General features: G+C 37.6%; 1 protein-coding gene across 10 annotated transcripts in view; it reads right to left on the bottom strand.

Moving 5' to 3' along the window:
• Positions 1–22,105, bottom strand: part of SH3TC2 (SH3 domain and tetratricopeptide repeats 2) — a 297,382-nt gene that overhangs the window by 203,823 nt on the left and 71,454 nt on the right. For 6 of the 10 annotated variants that reach the window (XM_053717114.1, XM_053717120.1, XM_053717119.1 and 3 more), the window contains one exon: positions 20,399–20,524. In XM_053717114.1, the coding sequence (XP_053573089.1) occupies positions 20,399–20,524 (126 nt within the window). Of the gene's footprint in view, positions 1–20,398; positions 20,525–20,632; positions 20,861–22,105 lie in introns of those variants that run through there. The other 4 variants (XM_053717115.1, XM_053717123.1, XM_053717118.1 and 1 more) reach the window with 2 other exon arrangements.

Genomic DNA, 22,105 nt, shown 5'->3' with positions numbered 1-22,105 from the left:
CAAAGTTGATGGGGCTATTTCTACTCTTGCTAAACAAACCACTATTCCTATGGAAGATAGTACTTCCTTTAAAGATCCTTTAGATAGGAAGCTTGAATCTTATCTAAGGAAAGCCTATTTATATTCAGGTCATCTTCTTAGGCCTGCAATTTCTTTGGCTGATGTTGCAGCTGCTTCAACTTTTTGGTTGGAGAATTTAGAGCAACAAGAATTGGATTCTGACTTATATAGCATTGTTCGTTTACTACAACATGCTAAAAATTGATGTTAGATCCATGTCTTTAGCTATTTTAGCTAGAAGAAATTTGTGGCTTAAATCTTGGAATGCTGATATGATATCTAAATCTAGATTGCTATCTCTTTCTTTCCAAGGTAATAATTTATTCAGTTCTCAGTTGGATTCTATTATTTCAACTGTTACTGAGGGGAAGGGATTTTTTTTTGCCTCAGGATAAAAAACCTAAGGGAAAATCTAAGGCTTCTAATCATTTTCGTTCCTTTCGTCAAAATAAAGAACCAAAACCTAATCCTTCCCCCAAGGAAACTGTTTCCAATTGGAAGCCTTCCTCATATTGGAATAAATCCAAGCCTTTTAAGAAACCAAAGTCAGCCCCTACGTCCGCATGAAGGTGCGGCCCTCATTCCAGCTCAGCTGGTAGGGGGCAGATTAAGGTTTTTCAAGGATGTTTGGGCAAATTCTGTCCAAAATCAGTGGATTCAGAGCATTGTCTCTCAGGGGTATCGAATAGGATTCAGAGTAAGACCTCCTGTGAGAAGATTTTTTCTCTCACGCATCCCAGTAAATCCAGTAAAAGCTCAGGCTTTCCTGAAGTGCGTTTCAGACCTGGAGGTTTCAGGGGTAATCATGCCTTTTTATTCAAACCTATTCATTGTCCCAAAGAAAGAAAATTCATTCAGACTTGATGCTTACCTTCATATTCTGATTCATCCAGAACATTATCAGTTCCTGAGATTCTCTTTTCTAGACAAGCATTACCAATTTGTTGCTCTTCCATTTTGCCTAGCAACAGTTCCAAGAATCTTTTTCAAAGGTTCTGGGTGCCCTACTCTCTGTAATCAGAGAACAGGGTATTGCGGTGTTTCCTTATTTGGAGGATATCTTGGTACTAGCTCAGTCTTTACGTTCTGCAGAATCTCACACGAATCAACTAGTGCTGTTTATTCGAAAACATGGTTGGAGGATCAATTTACCAAAAGGTTTCTTGATTCCTCAGACAAGGGTCACCTTTTTAGGCTTCCAGATAGATTCAGTGTCCATGACTCTGTCTCTAACAGACAAGAGACGTTTAAAATTGGTTGCAGCATGTCGGCACCTTCAGTCTCAGTAATTCCCTTCAGTGGCTATGTGCATGGAAGTTTTAGGCCTCATGACTGCAGCATCGGACGCGATTCCTTTTGCTCGTTTTCACATGAGACCTCTCCAGCTTTGTATGCTGAATCAATGGTGCCGGGATTATACAAAGATATCACAATTAATATCTTTAAATCCCAATGTTCGACTCTCTCACGTGTGGTGGTTAAATCACCAGCGTTTAGTTCAAGGGGCCTATTTTGTTTGGCCAACTTGGACAATGATCACAACAGATGCGAGTCTTTCAGGTTGGGTAGCTGTCTGGGGATCTCTGACAGCACAAGGGGTTTGGAAATCTCAAGAGGCGAGATTGCCAATCAATATTTTAGAACTCTCAGAGCTCTTCAGTTTTGGCCTCTGTTGTTTTCAGACAGACAATATTACAACGGTGGCATATGTCAATCATCAGGGTGGGACTCACAGTCCCCAAGCTATGAAAGAAGTATCTCGGATACTTGTTTGGGTGGAATCCAGCTCCTGTCTATTTTCTGCGGTTCATATCCCAGGTGTAGACAATTGGGAGGCGGATTATCTCAGCCATCAGACTTTACATCCAGGGGAGTGGTCTCTCCATCCTGATGTGTTTTCTCAGATTGTTCAGATGTGAGGTCTTCCAGAAATAGATCTGATGGCTTCTCATCTAAACAAGAAACTTCCCAGATACCTGTCCATGTCCAGGGATTCTCAGGCGGAAGCAGTGGATGCGCTGACACTTCCTTGGTGTTATCAACCTGCTTATATCTTCCCGCCTCTAGTTCTCCTTCCAAGAGTGATCTCCAAAATCATCATGGAACAATCATTTGTGTTGCTGGTGGCTCCAGCATGATCTTGTTCGGATGTCCAGTTGCCAACCTTGGCCACTTCCGTTAAGGCCGGACCTACTGTCTCAAGGTCCGTTTTCCATCAGGATCTCAAATCATTAAATTTGAAGGTATGGAAATTGAACGCTTAGTGCTAAGTCATAGAGGTTTCTCTATACTATGTTACAAGCTTGTAAATCTGTCTCTAGGAAGAATTATTATGGAAGACTTACATTTGATGGTGTTCTTCTCATAAATTCTCTTGGCATTCTTTTAGAATTCCTAGAATTTTACAGTTTCTCCAGGATGGTTTGGATAGGGGTTTGGATAGGGGTTTGTCTGCAAGTTCCTTGAAGGGACAAATCTCTGCTCTTTCTGTTTTATTTCACAGAAAGATTGCTAATCTTCCTGATATTCCCTGTTTTGTACAGGATTTAGTTTGTATTAAGCCTGTCATTAAATCAATTTCTCCTCCTTGGAGTCTTAATTTGGTTTTGAGGGCGTTACAGGCTGCTCCATTTGAGCCTATGCACTCTTTGGACATTAAACTGCTTTCTTGGAAAGTGTTGTTCCTTTTGGCCATCTCTTCTGCTAGAAGAGTTTCTGAGCTTTCTGCTTTCTTGTGAATCTCTTTTTCTGATTTTTCATCAGGATAAGGCGGGTTTGCGGACTTCATTTAAGTTCTTACCTAAGGTTGTGAATTCTAACAACATTAGTATAGAAATTGTTGTCCCTTCCTTGTGTCCTAATCCTAAGAATTCTTTGGAAAAATCCTTACATTCTTTGGATGTGGTGAGAGCTTTGAAATATTATGTTGAAGCTACTAAAGATTTCAGAAAGAATTCTAGTCTATTTGTTATATTCTCTGGTTCTAGGAAAGGTCAGAAGGCTTCTGATATTTCCTTGGCTTCTTGGTTAAAGCTTTTGATTCATCAAGCTTATTTAGAGTCGGGTCAGGCTCCGCCTCAGAGAATTACAGCTCATTCTACTAGATCAGTCTCCACTTCGTGGGCTTTTAAGAATGAAGCTTCAGTTAATCAGATTTGCAAAGCGGCAACTTGGTCCTCTTTGCATACATTTACTAAATTCTATCGTTTTTATGTATTTGCTTCTTCAGAAGCAGTTTTTGGTAGAAAAGTTCTTCAGGCAGCTGTTTCAGTTTGATTCTTCTGCTGATGTTTTAAGTTTTTCTTTTCTTCATGAGAATAACTTATATTTTGTGTTGTGGATTGATTTTTCAGCATATGGCTGTTTATATTTATCCCTCCCTCTCTAGTGACTCTTGCGTGGAGTTCCACATCTTGGGTATTTGATATCCCATACATCACTAGCTCATGGACTCTTGCCAATTACATGAAAGAAAACATAATTTATGTAAGAACTTACCTGATAAATTCATTTCTTTCATATTGGCAAGAGTCCATGAGGCCCAACCTTTTTTTATGGTGGTTATGATTTTTTTGTATAAAGCACACTTATTTCCAAATTCCTTTGTTGATGCTTTTTACTCCTTCCTTTATCACCCCACTACTTGGCTATTCGTTAAACTGAATTGTGGGTGTGGTGAGGGGTGTATTTACAGGCATTTTGAGGTTTGGGAAACTTTGCCCCTCCTGGTAGGATTGTATATCCCATACCTCACCTCATGGACTCTTGCCAATATGAAAGAAATGAATTTATCAGGTAAGTTCTTACATAAATTATGTTATTACACATTCCCCAGTTTTGCACGGCCAACATGGTTATATTAATACACTTTTACCTCTTTGATTATCTTGTATCTAAGCCTTTTCTGACAGCCCCCTAATCACATTACTTTTTATCTATTATCTATTAACTTGCATTTTATCCAATAAGTGCAGTGTCTGCCACAACCCACCGGCACAAGTACAATGGTATCTATATGGCTCATATGAACTAGCATGCCCCTGTTGTGAAAATCAAATTAAATGCATGTGACAAGAGGCTGTCTTTAGTGGCTTAGAAACAGGCAGAAATTTAGAGGTTTAAAGGTTATAAAGTATATTAATATAACAATGTTGGTTGTGCAAAGCTGGGCAATGGGTAGTAAATGCATTCATTTTGGTGTTGACTGTCCCTTTAATACTATGCAGTAGGTATAACAAGTCAATTGAAGGGAAACAAATCCATAGCTGCAATATAATAAACACCATAGTAAATATCTTTATGATAAGAGAAGAGAGAGAAAAAACTAACTTATTTATCTGTCTTTTATCACTAAAAGAAAACAGAGGTTGTTATCACTGACTTTATAAATACTTATTGATAGGACATAGACTCTGAGACTTGACCCATATTAAAGGGATATTCCACCCAAAATTGAAATCCCCATGGATGCATTTCATTTCTGAATAGAAGCATTTTTGGAATATACATGTATTAGCAAAAATGCTTCTAACAAAAGCTATAGCTGTTTTAAAAGTGTATTTAAGTATGCACCGTGCATCAGCATTTTAAACACAGCACTTATCCAGAGAGCCTAAAGTGCCTTTACGCTCTGGTAATGACTCAATTTGTTAATTGCCGACATGATACAAGCCCCACTGGCGCTCTGAGCAGCTGCAGTATTTACAATACTGGTGCACTGAGAATATCTAGTTGTGCTGAGAAAAATGTTAACACTAAAACAGTGATAACTTTTACAAGAAGCATTTTTGCCAATACATCTATATTGCAAATATGCTTCTATTTAAATATATAATTCATCTATGTGCATTTAAATTTTGACCGGAATGTCCCTTTAATCTGAACATTTCCCTTTCTGAATACTTCCTATTAATAGTGCATTCACAATCCTTTCATTTAACCAACCTCAATAAATTCACATAATGTGCTGGAGCCATGCTGTGAATTAAAAACATAAAGCCTTTTTAGAATATCTTATTTGGATAAATGTTATTAATTTACGATGCCAGCATCTAACAATTTTAAATGATCCTCATTTAAAGCAAATGTAAGTTTAAATGGACATTGTACACTTCATTTTTCTTTGCATAAATGTTTTGTAGATGATCCATTTATATAGTCCATCTGGTAGTGTTTTTGTAACAATGTATAGTTTTGCTTCTTTTTTAAGAACATTGTGCTGCTTTTCAGACTCCTAACCAAGCCCCACAGTGCATATGTATACCCGCGTATACAGACTCCTGACGGCTCCTGTTTATGTTATCTGTCTTTTTATATGCAGGGAAGGGGGAGTGTCTGCAGTTCTTGGTTACCCAGCCCCTTTCAATGGGTGTCCCAGACTACTTCATCAACAATGTTAAACTGGAAGCTTCTAAGTAAGTTTTAAAAAGGTTTTATACTGGATTTTTAGATCAGTATCTGTGCATATTCTTCTTTATAGTGGTGTCTTATATAAAAATTGGTGAATAATGTTCCTTTAACTATGGTTGTTATTATGTTTACTTGGTGGCAAATTATTGAATGTGGTTTGAGTCGTCGGAATAGAACAAACTACAATAATGAAAAACAAACATGGCGACATGACAACTTCTTATTGAAATGGGCACTAGTTATTGTAGGGACTGTAATATCTCATATCATCACCAAGGAGTAATTCTTCAAGGCTAAATTAATCCAGTGTGTAGTGTAGGAGGGTTTGCTAGGATTCTACCTCAGCTACCTTTTTACTATCTCCTTTAGATGTTTGGATTTTATCAGGCTAGAGATTAAAGGGGCCTAGGCAAACGCTACATCTGTGAATGTGCATATCACAACTGGAGAATATTATGGACACAGAAAAGTTCTAGCAAGTTTTATGATACATACATTAAATAGTTTGATTTCACTGTTGGTTTTTCAGAATATTCATTTTCTCAAATATACAAACCATAACTTATCACATAATTGCTTTTTTTTACCCTTCCCCCAGCTATCACACATCCTCAAATAAAACAAAACCATTTTTATAGTAATGTAGTTCTTTCCCCTCTCCTGCTGTGTCATATATACAGTATTTTTGTTTCCTTTAGATTGTGAGCTTGAGAACCTCTCTAACTGCAGCTCACTTTGTATAAAAAGTGCATCTACAACTGATTGTGCTCAAGCGCAGGGCGCGCCTCTCCTTATGTTTGTCAATGTAAGTGTAGTAATGTACATTGTATAGTCTTACATAATGCCTTGTACATTTTTTATTGTATTGTACCCTTATGATTGTAATGTACCTTTGTATAGTGCTGGCTAAAATGTTGGGACTTTATAAATAAATGATAATAATAATAATAATAATAATAATAATAATGAAAGAGTAATGAGGGAATAATGTAATGAGGATGTTATGTTACAATAAGAGGACAGAAGATACTTTATTCTCAGTCACTGAAGCAAAGCAGTAGAATGTGGCTGTAAAAGTGAAGAATGGTTGGGCTATAGTTCTTATTCTGATACTGAGGAGATGCTTCTGATATTGTAGGTCTTAAAATTCTCAGCAAGGTTTTGAGTTATAACGATAGTCTAGTCAAAATTAAACTTTCATGATTCAGATAGAGCATGCAATTTTAAGTAACTTTCTAATTTACTGCTATTATCAATTTTTCTTCGTTCTCTTGGTATCTTTATTTGAAAAAGCAAGAATGTAAGCATAGGAGCTGGCCCATTTTTGATTCAGCAACTGGTTAGCTCTTTCTGATTGGTGTTTAAATGTAGCCACCAATCAGCAAGCGCTACCCTGGTGCTAAACCAAAAATGGGCCGGCTCCTAAGCTTACATTAAAATAAAGATACTAACAGAATAAAGAAAAAGTGATAATAGGAGTACATGAGAAAGTTGCTTAAAATTGCATGCTCTATCTGAATTATGAAAGTTTAATTTTGACTAGACTATTCCTTTAAATATTACAGTTTAAAGTATTCTACTTTATGATAACATTAGCTGTATTGTCATTATTGTATTTATAAAAGCACAAAAAAAGTATGCAGCACTATAGAGAGGTATGTTACATGGGCTGATATAATTACAGTACATGTTTAGATGAGCAGTTTATTACGAGTAAGAGTAGGCAAAGAAAGAATTACTAAAGCACAGGTTAATTTTCTGACTGCTTAACAAATTAGTTCAATGTATAACATTGCTTGATAATAATATTGGTCTAGACTCTAGATTCAATAAAACCAATTGACAAAAACGAATATCTTGCGTAAAAACTTGTCACAAAATTGCAACTCAAAAATTCCAGAATTTATAAAGAATTGCACCGTGAGTTGTGAGTTAAAGGGACATGCCACCCACATTTTTTCTTTTATGATTTAGAAAGAGAATGCTATTTGAAACATCTTTCTAATTTACTTATATTAACTAATTTGTTTCATTCTCTTGATATTCTTTGATGAAAAGCATATCTAGATATGCTCACTAGCTGCTGATTGGTTGCTGCACATAGAAGCATCATGTGATTGGCTCACCATGTGCATTGCTTTTTCTTCAAATAAGGATATTTAAAAAATGAAGCAAAATAAATTATGGAAGTAAATTGTAATGTTGTTTAAATTTATATTCTCTATCTGAATCATGAAAGAAAGATTTTGGGTTTAGTGGCCCATTAAGCTCCATTATAATTAAGAAAGCCACATCTATAGTGTAACCGTTCACTTCCTGTTGCTAACGATACGTTCATTGTGAAGTATACTCATAAGAATGCCTTCAAAAGCTTACAAAACATTACATTGAATAAAAACGGTCTATAAAACAGCGCACTCTTAGACATGCAACAAAGAAAACTTGAAAACAGTTCAAGAGAAATAAAAAAAAAGAGAAAACCTTGTTCATCTCTGAAACAGCGAGACAAGATACCTCATAAGAGCAAGTCTTTAGGAATTTCATATGTCGAACCAAGGTGTAAATTAAATATCCTGACCAAGCCTCAAGAAAGCACCAGAACGTCCACCGGTAGTGCCTGGAGACATCTTACAAATGAGACTATTTTACAATAACAAAAAAGTCATGCAAATATTTTACAATTACAAGTATTAAAATAATATGATATAAACCCTTTTCAAGTGTGTTTCCTAAGTTTCACGGTAGTAATTATTGCTTTCTACATTGCCAGCTGTTCTTAGTTGATGTGTGAGCTCAGTGGCGTCACTAGGGTTGGTGTCACCCGGTGCGGTAAGTTATGGTGTCACCCCCCCCCCCCCCCAGAAAGCAGACACACACAAAAACACAGGCAAGCACACATACAAACACTCAGACACACTTAAAAAATACTCAGATGCACACACAAACACTTGGAAACACACTCAGACACACACACAAAAACACACACAAAAACACTGAGACACACACACACAAAAACTCAGACACACACACATACAAAATATGTAAAGTGCACTGCATTAATTATAAAGCTCATGCCTAGAGCTGCTCACTGGCTCAGCAGAGCATCAAATGAAAGATAAACAGAGCACTCTAAAAATAAATCACTAAAGAAAAGATTTAGGTGCAAACTATGAAAATTCTGCTCTCTGACTCTGTTCCAAGTCTGTCAGTGCACAGCCCCGGGCCGCGTGCCTACTGCTTCTTATGGCCAATCACCTCTGCACTCTGCCCACCCCCAGACCCCCGCCCGCCCTCCTACCTGTTCAGTGTGCACTTAGTGTACCGTAACCGTAATGGTCTGGTGGGCATCATACGTGGCTCCTTCACTTTAAAGACAGTGTCAAACAGTCATGCGGTCAGGTGCTAGCCATCCCCTCATGATTTGCCAGTTCCCGTTTAGAGAGACAGCACAGCAGTGAGTGACTCCACTGCTCCACATGTCACTGAGCAGTGAGCACAGATAGGCAGGCAGGTTTAGGCTAGCAGCGCAACTTTGCAAGCCCCATGGCATGACCACAACATTCATAGCGAAATTGGGCAGGGGAGAAGCAAAGTACAAACAAGCAAAAGTAGCCGGGAAAACTATTTGTTGAAATTGCAGCACTGGCTCAAGTGGCAAAAAAATTGTGTGTCTACATCTTCCCAAGTCCCACCAATGTTCACAAATGCCAGCCTCTAATAAAATAATCTATGCATCTCAACATTGTATTTCTTTGAATTTCAATAAAATTTAAAAAAAAAAAAAAAAAAAAAAAAAAAAAAAATTTTTTTTTTTTTTTTGGTGTCACCCCCTGGTGGGTGTCACCCGGGTGCGGCCCGCCCCCCCCGCCCCCCCCCTAGTGACGCCACTGTGTGAGCTATTATACATTGGGCACCTCATGCAGCTATAGATGTCAATGGCAGGAACCTCCACAAATACTGTCCCTTTAATCGATGCTCAATCAATTTCAAACATGATCTCTTCCTTACAAAGAGGCCCCACAGCAACCTCATGAGCGTGTGAATTTAGGCCATTTTCTTCACAAGACAACAACAAATAGCAGTGCACTGCTCAAACAATGCAATGCCTCTTACATTTTATATAGTTGTCAACCCAACAATGGGTTTATAACAATATAGTTCACAATTAGTTTTGCCCTCTTGACTACCAGAAATGACTGAAAGATGTGGAATAGTAAGGAGTTGTAGCCCTCTCTAACATTTAAAGAGTCCCTTTAGTGCAAATTATTTCAGGTCTATATAGTGCTAAATATTTTTTTAAGCAAGTCTGCAATAAACTTGTCATCAAAACAGTTTGCTTTGTGTACGTAACAATCAAATGCTGAGAAAACTCCAAACTGGTACCCAGCATGTGCTTCAGTGCCACTCCCTGAGTGTAACAGGTTCAGTAGCATTTTATTTTAGCAACAGCAACACAGTGCAGCTTAGCAAATTATTCTGGAGCTATACAGCAAAGGTTATGCTGGATGTCCCTTTAAGCTATGCTTTAAGATATTACAGCACGCATGTGAATAGTGTGTTTATTCATCCACTTGGCAATGAGAACTTCTTAATGGGTTTAACACGATTACAGCATTATGCTACTCACTTTACTTAACATCTTAGAGCAGTTTATATATTTACTGAAAAGGTTGTAGCAAACATTTGCAACCGTACATAAGGGTAAAAGGCTCTTTTCCGAACAGAAAGTGTTAATAACCATTATGCAATGTGTTTTCAGCAAAATTATTTTAATCTTGTTTCTTTGAAACCCGCAGCAGACAGCACATAAGGAATGTTTTAAGAAAGATGCGTCTTTATACATAGAAAAGCAAATACAAAAAATCGCAGACTCTGTACATGACTAAAGATAGAATGAAAACCATTAAGAGGTACAAAGAATGACATGAACCATCTGACAATGGTAAAGGTGAGCTAAATAATAAACATAGAAACATAGATATTGACGGCAGATAAGAGCCATAGGCCCAGCAAGTCTGCCCGACCTTACCTAACAGTATAAACTTATCTAGTTTGTAGGATAGCCTTATGCTAGTCCCATGCATTTTTAAAGTCCCCCACAGTGTTTGTTGCTACTACCTCTTGAGGAAGTTTATTCTATAAATCAATCACTCTTTCTGTAAAGAAGTGCTTCCTCAAATTACTCCTGAATCTACTACCCTTTAGCTTGAGCTCATGACCCCTTGTTCTTGAATTTTCCATTTTATGTAAAATACCCACAGCCTCAGTTTTACTATACCCTTTAATGTACTTGAAAGTTGCTATCATATCACCTCTTTCCCTTCTCTCCTCTAAGCTATACATAATTAGGTCATTGAGCCTATCCTGGTAAGTTTTATTTTTTAGATAATGTACCATTTTGGTAGCCCTCCTTTGCACAGATTCAAGTTTGTTAATATCCTTCTGAAGATATGGCCTCCAAAACTGCACACAATACTCAAGATGAGGCCTGACTAATGATCTATAAAGTGGCATAAGAACCTTACCACTTTATAGATCAGAAATGTAACAAAGTCAAACTAAATGCTACCCTCTACTTAGGGCCAGATTACGAGCAAAGCGATAACAATTACGCACAAGCAATAAGGGTTTTTTTGCGAATGTTTGTGTGCGTCAGGTTTTCCCACTCGTATTACAAGTTCAAACGAGATCGCTTGAGCGCAATTCAAGTTAACAAACGTGCGGTTAGCGCATCCTCGGAGCTCTGGTTAAATGTTTTGCAAAACAAAAAAAAAGTGTCACAAAACACATAAAAAATATGTTACAAAGTACAGGTACACTCATAATAACACCATCTAATAAAAATTATTAAAAAAAAAAATTGCACAAAAAAGTTATAAGGGTTTAAAGATATGAGGTCTCAGGTGTTAGAAATAAAAAGGCATTCAGAAGGCTTTAACATAGAGATATGTACATATACATGTCTAAAGATGTATTTGTATATATATATATATATATATATATATATATATATATATATAAACAGTATATATATATATATATATATACACACAGTATATATATATATATATATATATATATATATATATATATATATATATATATATATAAACACCTACATAAACATACATATGTTTTTATATGTGTATATGTATTTACACACATATAAACACATACATACATACTGTATGTACACATATATAGACATATATATATATATATGCATTTTAGCCCTTTGTAGTTAAGTAGATGAAAACCTGATACACATAGTTTTGCAATATTCATATTTAATAAAGGTTTTAAAGGGTTAGAAATCTTTTCTTTTTTAAAGCTTTAACAATTACACCATTCATTAGTTTAAGTATTAGAGAATTAAATGCATTTACTAATTTTTCAAAACGAAGCTGGCATATATTAAATAATTCTATTTTAATTTTGGTAGAAAACGTCACCAACGATCGCCCCAAAATAAAGGATGGACTCACTCTGCTCATTATTCATGCAATTGAATCAGCCAATAGCATTGCAGCACAAACAGCAATTTTTTTAGATGCAAACATGCATGTAAATAATATAGCCACACAAAATCAAAGGTGCAATGGAGACTCTAGGAGCAAACAAAGAAGCCCATTACAGGTGGCAGTGATAATTGTAAAGGTAACTCTTGTTACTTACACCGTAACTTAGTGTTCCGATATCAACCCCAAAGTTGGAATGTTTCCAGCACTGCCCTTCGTTCTCGTAGGTTGCTTTTTAGTCAATCACTACTTGCACTACTTGTACTGATCAAAATACTTTTTCTGTGAAGGCAGCAAAATCTGACAGGCAGTGTGTTCTGTCAGATTCTGCAACCCGTCAGTTGTACGCTCAGGAATGCAGTCGCAGATTTCAACAGAACACCTGACAATCAGTTTTGCACATGCGTGGGTTCAGGACAATGCATACTGCGCATGCGGGCCGCCATTATTGTTCTACCTAGGTAGAACACTCCAATTTGATATGCATAATGAGGATCCGGAGGGGTTTGGCAGAAAACAAAATTTCTATGTAAATTTATAGGTAAACCAAAATAAATTGCTTAACGATGTTATTTGTAAACTATAAGTATAGTTTGAGATGTTTTTAAATCTGAAAAGTTTTTTTGGGGGTTTCCTATACCTTTAACTATGTATTTACTGTAAATATTTCTATGTATTTACTGTAAATATTTCCCTATCCCTATTAGCATCAGGCGACATCTCTCCAAATCCTGGGCCCACCCTCATTCCCACCATTACCCAATCTTGCACTCCATATAGAAACCTTAATAAAAGCAACACACGTAACCTCATTTCCATCCAATGCATCCCACACGCATACACTCCTTTCACCTGTGCACTATGGAACTCTCGCTCTGTCTGCAACAAACTTACCGCAATTCATGACCTGTTTATATCAAATGCTTTCACCATTTTAGCAATTACAGAAACCTGGCTATCTCCTTCTGACACTGTTTCCATTGCTGCTCTCACACACGGTGGTCTTCACTTTAGCCATACCCCTAGGCAAGGTGAGAAACGTGGCGGGGGTGTTGGCATCCTGCTCTCCCCCTCCTGCACTTATCAATACCTACCTCAAATCTCATCTCTTTCCTTCTCCTCCTTTGAAGTCCACTGTATTCGCCTGTTCTCCCCCCTATCCCTAAAAGTGGCAGTCATCTATCGCCCTCCTGGACCACCCTCCCAATTCTTTGACAACTTAGGCTGCCTGGCTTCCTCACTTTCTCTCTTCAAATATACCAACCCTAATTCTTGGGGACTTCAACATTCCCATTGACAACCCATCTGCCCCTGCTGCCTCTAAACTTCTTTCACTCACATCCTGCTTCGGTCTCTCACAATCCACCCTATTCCCGACTCACCGTGATGGACACTCCATCGACCTGGTATTTTCCTACCTCTGCTCTATATCTGACACCACCTGTCGCCCTTTTCCCATTTCAGACTATCACCTGGTCACCTATAATATTAATGCAACAGCTAAACCCACTTCTCCATCCCGCCCCCGCACCTGTAGAAATACACATGCTGTGGATCCGCTCCAATTTTCAAAAATCATTAAAAATCTCCTCCCTCACACCTCCACTATAACCTGCCCTGATCTCGCTACAGCCCATTATAACAAAACTCTCTCCTCTGCATTAGACACACTTGCCCCTCCCCAGCTGCGCAAAACACCACGCCGTCAGTTACAGCCCTGGCATGCTCAGCAAACACGCTATTTGCAAAAATGCTCCCATACTGCTGAGCGTGTCTGGAGGAAAACTCACTCTGAACCCGATTTCATACACTATAAGTTTATTCTTCGTTCATACACTTCCGCCCTTCACTTAGCCAAGCAAACTTACTTCTCTTCTCTCATATCTACTCTTTCTTCAAACCCTAAACGACTCTTCTCCACCTTTAACTCTCTCCTCTACCCACCTGCTCCACCAACCCCGCCTGTCTTTAGTGCTCAAGACCTGGCAGACTACTTTTTAAACAAAACACATACTATCCGAAGCAACATCCCAACACCAACCTGCAATACTCCAACAACAGGCCCAATTACTCCCTCTGCAACTTCCATCCAACCACTGAGAATGAAGTTTCTTCCTTACTATCTTCCTCACGCCTCACTACCTGCCCACTCGACCCTATCCCTTCCCATCTAATTCCCTCCCTATCTTCCACCCTCACTCCTGCTCTTACCCACATCTTCAACCTATCTCTCTCTACCGGCTCATTCCCATCTTCTTTCAAACACGCAAAAGTCACTCCCATACTCAAATAACCCTCCCTCGACCCTAATTCTCCTGAAAGCTACCGCCCCATATCACTGCTTCCACTAACATCAAAACTCCTTGAAAAACTAGTTTACAATCACCTAACCCACTTCCTGTCCGCCAACTCCTTGCTTGATCCACTGCAATCCCGATTCCGCCCAAAATACTCAACTGAGACTGCCCTTACCAAGGTCACAAACGATCTTCTCTCTGCTAAAAATATTGGCCACTACTCTATACTCATCTTACTTGACCTCTCAGCTGCCTTCGACACAGTTGACCACCCCCTCCTCCTACAGACCCTCTGTACAGCTCTTTTGGCATCTGTGACACTGCTCTTTCCTGGATTCACTCCTATCTTTCTCACAGGTCTTTTCTGTGTCATTTGCCGGCGACTCCTCCTCTCCTATGCCTTTGTCTGTTGGAGTACCTCAAAGATCTGTTCTGGGTCCTCTACTCTTCTCCATCTATACTTCTTCGCCGGGTAAACTTATCAACAGTTATGGTTTCAAATATCACCTCTATGCTGATGACACCCAGATCTACCTCTCCAGGCCTGCTCTCTCTCCCTCTGTCCTCTCTCATGTCAGCAACTGCTTATCTGGTATTTCTTCCTGGATGGCCTCTCACCACCTAAAGATTAACATGTCCAAGACTGAGCTCCTTCTTATCCCCCCTCAAACTCTACGCCGACTTCTGACTTCTCTATCCCTGTTGACGGCATCACCATTTCCCCATCACCCCAAGTCCGCTGCCTCGGAGTCACACTTGACTCAAACCTATCCTTCATCCCCCATATCCAATCGCTTTCTACATCCTGCCGCAATCATCTACGCAATATTTCCAAAATTTGCCCTTTTCTGAGCGATGACACCACTAAGCAAATAATCCACTCCCTTGTTATCTCCCGACTTGACTACTGCAATAACCTACTCGCCGGCCTTCCTCTTTCCCGCCTCTCCCCCCTTCAATCCATCCTAAATGCCTCTGCCAGGCTGATCCACCTTTCCCGTCGATCTGTATCTGCTGCACCTCTCTGTGAGTCCCTTCATTGGCTCCCCATTCACAGCAGAATTAAGTTCAAAATTCTCACCCTTACATACAAAACTCTCACCAACGCCGCTCCCCTCTACCTATCCTCTCTAATACACAAGTATACTCCAGCCCGTCCACTAAGATCCAACAATGACCTGCTCCTTGCATCCGCAACTATCACCTCCTCTCATGCTAGACTGCAGGACTTCTGTCATGCAGCACCTACCCTCTGGAACACTCTCCCTCATGCTGTCAGGCTTTGCCCTAATCTTTCTTCCTTTAAATGTTCCCTGAAGACTTTTCTGTTCAGGGAAGCCTACCACCCAACTCAATAATAAATTAATTTCACTTACCTAACATTTCCCTCATCTAACTCTGCATTAACATCCTTCTCAATCTTGCAGTCCTCACCTCCTGTTTCTCAGCCTCCTACCCTTCTAGATTGTAAGTTCCCACGGGAATAGGGCCCTTAATCCCTCCTGTATGTGTTTGTAAATTTTGTCCTGTATCTTACAAGTCTTGTATTGTTTTATTTAAATGAATTGTATCCATGGACAGTGCTGCGGAATATGTTGGAGCTTAATAAATAAAGTATAATAATAATAATAAATATTTCCCATTCCAATGTTCTGCACATAGCAGAATATGTTCTATGTATTTATAAATATATATTCCTATATATATATATATATATATATATATATATATATATATATATATATATATATATATATATATATATAATATCTCCGTACATAGCTATACCTATATATAATCATGTAGATATAGGTATAGATATTTATTGAACCCAAAAAATCATATATATGTATATATATATATATATATATATATATATATATATATATATATATATATATATATATATATATATATATATATATAGAGAGAGAGAGAGAGAGAGAGAGAGAGAGAGATATGTATAGATTTGCACGTAATTGATAAATAGTTTCATTCAAATATTTATTTAAAACACAAAAATAATGACTAGTCCTTAAAAAAAAAGATTCTGCAGCAGAGCTGAGGACCTATATGTGTCACATGGTGCCACATGATGCTTCATTAAATAATGGTCTATAGGTTACAGGTAAAAGGTCAAAAGACGTAACACGCAATGTGGTGCACAATAAACATATAAAAAAATGAGAGACACAAATACAGAAACACACACAGTTTATATATAGTGTGTGTGATACACTATACACTATACACACAGTACATCATAGAAATGTACACACATGCACACACATATACTATATATATATACACACTCATATATAGTACATATACATACACACTGTACATATATAGTACCTATACACACTCTGTACATATACACACACATAAATAGTACATATACATACACACACCGTATATATAATAATATACACACATATATAGTACATATACTTACACACACTGTACATATACACTCACATATATAGTCCATATACACACACTTGTGGAGAGAGGTAAGTAAAGACTTTTCCTTAAATTGGATCTGAGTGCTGCCTTGTCATTCTTTAATAATCATATACATATTGCTTATTGTCTCTTTTTGACATATACACACACTCTATACATATACATGTACATAAATAGTGCATATACATACACACACTGTACATATACACATATACACACATATATAATTATATACTTACACACACACACACTGTACATATACACACATATATAGTACATATACATACACACACATAAAGTACATATACATATATACACATATATATATATATAGTACATATACTTACACTTACACACACACAAAGTACATATACATATATAAGCACATATACAGTGCATATACATACACTGTACATATACATGCACATATATAGTGCATATAAATGCACAAGCACATGCACACTCAACACATTTCAAATTTTATAGTAAGGTAAGAATCTGCAGTAAAAATAATAGGAGAATTATTATAGTACCTATGGAGTGAAAAAGTTCTGGCAACAAGTTGACAGGTATTTGTCTGCGATAGTGTTTGGAATGTGTAGGATAGCAGGTAAAATTCTGGCACAGGTGAGTAGGTTGCAGAGGCTAAGGGTTCAAGTCTGGCTCAGATGTACAGATTACATATTCTAGAAGGTATTGGCCCCTATTTATCAAGGGCTGTCGGACCTGATCCGACACTGCGGATCAGGTCCGCCAGACCTCGCTGAATACGGCGAGCAATACGCTTGCCGTATTCAGCATTCCATCAGCAGCTCAAAAGAGCTGCTGGTGCAACGCCGCCCCCTGCAGACTCGCAGCCAATAGGCAGCCAGCAGGGGGGTGTCAATCAACCCGATCGTACTCGATCGGGTTGATTTCCGGCGATGTCTGTCCGCCTGCTCAGAGCAGGCAGACAGGTTATGGAGCAGCGGTCTTTGTGAAAAGAAACACGGGGCATCAAGCTCCATTCGGAGCTTGATAGATAGGCCCCATTGACTTTACTCTGATACTTGAAATGCGCAGGTTAGTGTGTACTGGTTAATTTAATTATATTTTTTACTATACACTGTGGTCTTGCTTTATCAAGCCCTTCTCTCTCCTTTCACTGCATGTTTGCACACATCAGACCGCTGCTTCCCTGGCCTGTTCTCCCCCCCTTAGGCGGAGAATTTAAATTTCCCCGGTCTCTTCTGACCGGGGATGACAGCTCCTGCCCATTGCGCACAGAAGTACTCATGTGTTAAATGCAGGCAGCGGATTGCTGCTCGCCAGAGGAGAAACCGGCCAGCGAGGGGCGAACATGTACGTCCCTGTCCGCTACGGCATGTTAAATTAAGCCCATATATGCAACTTGCTTAGCAAGATAACATATACGGGAGTGGCTTCTCTCATGTTTGGCTTTACACAAAATGAAAAAAGCCTGCAGCAAATTAGTCTGACCCAATCCATTGAATTCAGTACTAAAATATCTGGCAATTCCCCAGTCCGTAAACTTTATGACTGAGGTACGGATTAGCACAAGCACAATAAAAATGATCTATCTGAGGTAAATGCATCATGATGGGCTCTTAAAACAGAACAAAATACAATGTTTAGCTTTGTTTTTCCTTGATGGAACATCTCTTAAAAACCTTTTGTATTGTTTTAACAAAGCCATTGATTTTTCCTTTGAGATTTTACGGCAATATAAGCATAGAATAGATTATTTCTGTGTCAGAGAAGATTTGTTACGCACAAATTTGTGGGGTTTATGATGTTTCTTGTACAGAAGAAAAGTAAACTAAATCTCAGTATCTGACTCTCTGTGTATAGGGTCAATCTAATATGCTATAGAATAATTATACTTGTGTGAGATTAACACAAATAATACAAACTACACCAAATACTGCAGGTCACTGTAATGCTCTAATTATTACTATTCCCCCTTTTTTTCATTTAAGGGACATTTAAAACAAAATGATTCAGTAAAGTGAAAAGGAAACGTTTATGATTCTGAGAGAACATAATGATGTGAATACATCTGAAAAGTATACTTGCTCCACTCCCTCCATAGTAGCTGGTGTTCCTCCACCATATTAAAGGGATATAGAACTGTAAACAAACAGCCAAAAGTATGTGATTTATAACGTCAGTACTTATTTTCTATCTCCCTGGTATGTTTTTCTTTCTAAAGAAAATTGTATGTCCATTTAAAAGGAGATGAAACTTTCATAATTCATATAGAACAAGTAACTAAAAAAAAAAACTATATGACAATATTACTTCTTTTACAATAGGTTATCTAGCAGGCACTATACCGTGGCAGTGTTTGCAACAACATATAGCATTGTTACAAACACCGTTGCAAACTGCTGTATAGTGCTCAAGAGACGTGCACTCTCCTAAGCCTACCTAGGTATGCCCTTCAACAAAGGATATCAAGCTGTCTAAAACTACTCTGGTCTCCAGATACACTTTTCACCAGCACAAAGGCTCACACCACTGAATACTGCTCAAGAGCCTTTAATACATATGTAGGTGACAAGAAGCAAGCAAGCCATCTGACGTGTTTCCCACTGGACAAGCTGGTGCTTCTTCTAGTGTGCATTAAAAAGCACAATGGATTGAGGTTCATCATTCGCGACTCATGATTGCCCCATTCAGTAGCTGTCAACTTACTTTAGCGACCTATCCTGTACATGGTCAATAGGGCCATGAGTTACCCTACAAGGTGAACGGTTACAAAATGTGACTGAAGCCATTAGGTGAACGGTTAGCTAGTAGCCCAATGGACAAAAACGGATGGAACAAGGAATGCAAATGTCATATATACTTGCCATTTATATGTTTATCTAGTTTGTAACTGCTGAAAATGTTGTACCCTTGAAGCTCAGTCTGGGCTATTATGTTTTGATTTTAAACTTTTGTAAGCTTTGTATTGAACCTTAATAAAAATCATTTACATAAAAAAGCACAATAGAGTTAAATAAAATCTCTAGTATGTTGCATGATAAAATAGTGTCACGACTCCCTCTAGCATGCAGCATATGTATAAACTAAATACAATGCTTCACGTATACAGATTTGTGGTATTTATTTTAAAAGGATCTTGCAGTCACTATTGAATTGGTGTGAAATGACAAACACATTTCTATGAAATTCTAGTGAAAGCATCACAAACTGATTCAATACTCAAAGTTTGATAAGTAGGGTTTTAGCAACAATGTCCTTTTAGTTCCAAAGTACTTGTCTCCCAGCTTTTGTTAAGTCCTCGTACAAATGGCTTTTAATCCTTTTGTATTGGTCCTTTATTTTGGGACAAGCCTAATTAAAAGGCAAAGTACACCTTTATGTGGCTCAAGGCCGCATGTCAATGGAAATAAAATGAACAATGCTATTTTGGTACATAGAGTGGCAAGGAGGGTAACGGGCAGTTTGCTTGGTCAATTAAACATGTAGCTGTCCATTCATTAACACAATTAGGAATTTGATGATTTTCTTTTAAATTTACAACAAATGCTGAATACACAATAAAATATTGTATTACTCAAAACCTGCACTCTACTTATTCATCGCATACAAATGAACTCAAGTGTGCTTCCATGAACAGTAACACAGATATGTACTTGCCTGATGCCATGGTCTCCACTTTGGGACATTTTTCTTGGCTGTTTGTAATGTATTCTTGTCGATATGACCAACTGGCTAGGAATCCTGAGTCAGTACTGTCCACTGATCCTCGCCCTGTGGAAGACACTGAAAATCAAAAAGGTAAATACTATGAGGAAATGCTCTATAGCCAAAAAGTGAATTAAAAACAAGCATTTCTCATGTTAATGTACACTATAAAATATTGACTAATACCTCAAATGGAATAATTGATACCTATTTTATAACAATCCAAATAATTTTTAAAGCCTTCTAACATTACAGCCTTAAGACCTGCTCCCCTATTCCTTATCAGCATTCAGTTCTATATCAATCGAAAATCCTCATCTATTTTTGCTGGTATTTCAAGCATATGAGGGGGAGTTGTCTGTAACCATGGAGATCTTTGTGTTGAGAAAAGGTGAGCCTTGTTTACTGAAAGAACACGTCAGTAGAAAAAAAAGAGAACTGCGGCTGGAAAAACATACAATTACATAATGAAAAGAATTGTTGAAAAAAATGAACGTGAAATCTTGGGAACAAAAGAAGAGGTGCAAAATTCCTACACACACTTCAAAAAAAAAATGTCTCTGCCCTTGTAGCCGATGCGGTTACAAATCTCTTAACAAGATTCTGTTTTAACAATCTATCCAAGAGATCTTGCATGGAAAATCAGATAATTCCCACATTTAGGCACAAGAACAATACTGTAGGAAATAAACCGCTAGTCAGGAATACTAAACCCAAGAGACTCCTGCCACTGCACAACTTGATGCAAAGCTTCCTGCTTTAGGTGATGCACAAAAACCAGTGTAACGTTTCTGAAAGTCACAGAGCACTCATATATATTAAATATTCAATGTAATATTGTAAAATAATTATTATTAATACATTAGTATGATTAATGACAAAATAAAATAGTAGTAATAATAATAATAACAATAACAATAATCCATTATGATTATTATTAATATTATGATTATGATTATTAATATTATTATTAATTTAGAACACAAAAACCAAACCAAAGATGAAGGAAGAGAAGATTGTGAGTTACTGGACTGCTGGAGGGGAAATAAAGTAATTTGTATTATTTTCTTAATAATTCTGGAATTCTGTATTTGGGGATTTGTACCTGTATTATTATTATTATTATTATTATTATTATTATTATTAATGCTACAACTAATGACTAAGGTAAAAATTAAAATAAAATCATTTTCTAAAGTAAATAAATATGCATCAAGGTAATTGTTTTCCTGATAAGGATAAAGAAATTTGTGGTGAAACAGTCATTATTCAGTAAGAGTGAGATAAAAGGGCTTTCTCAGACAGGTTCAATTGCCTATTATAGCTATTAATTTTAAGATGACAAAGCAAAAATGACTAGCAAAAGCACTAAGATCCAGTAGACATTACATAAAAGAAATGCATTTGTGTAATAAGAAAACATTGACTTAGTTGCTTTTTATTTTTAAGACAATAATACAATTGCTAAAATATGCAAAACTTTGCACAATGATCAGAGAATAAAGGGAAGCGTGTCCCACTGCTGTCTGAGTAAATGTTCTAACATCCTGTCAAGCTAAGTTTTAGTAAGAAGGAATCGCAGATCAGCAATCTGTAAGTCAAGCCAAGAAAAAGCAATTAAAAAAGCACTTAAAACCCAGTAGTACCTGGTGAGGCTCC

This window comes from Bombina bombina, chromosome 6 (genome assembly GCF_027579735.1).
Source record: "Bombina bombina isolate aBomBom1 chromosome 6, aBomBom1.pri, whole genome shotgun sequence".
NCBI classification, from domain to species: domain Eukaryota; kingdom Metazoa; phylum Chordata; class Amphibia; order Anura; family Bombinatoridae; genus Bombina; species Bombina bombina.
Note: the sequence above shows the minus strand (reverse complement) of the source record. Positions and strands in the feature narration are given on the sequence as shown.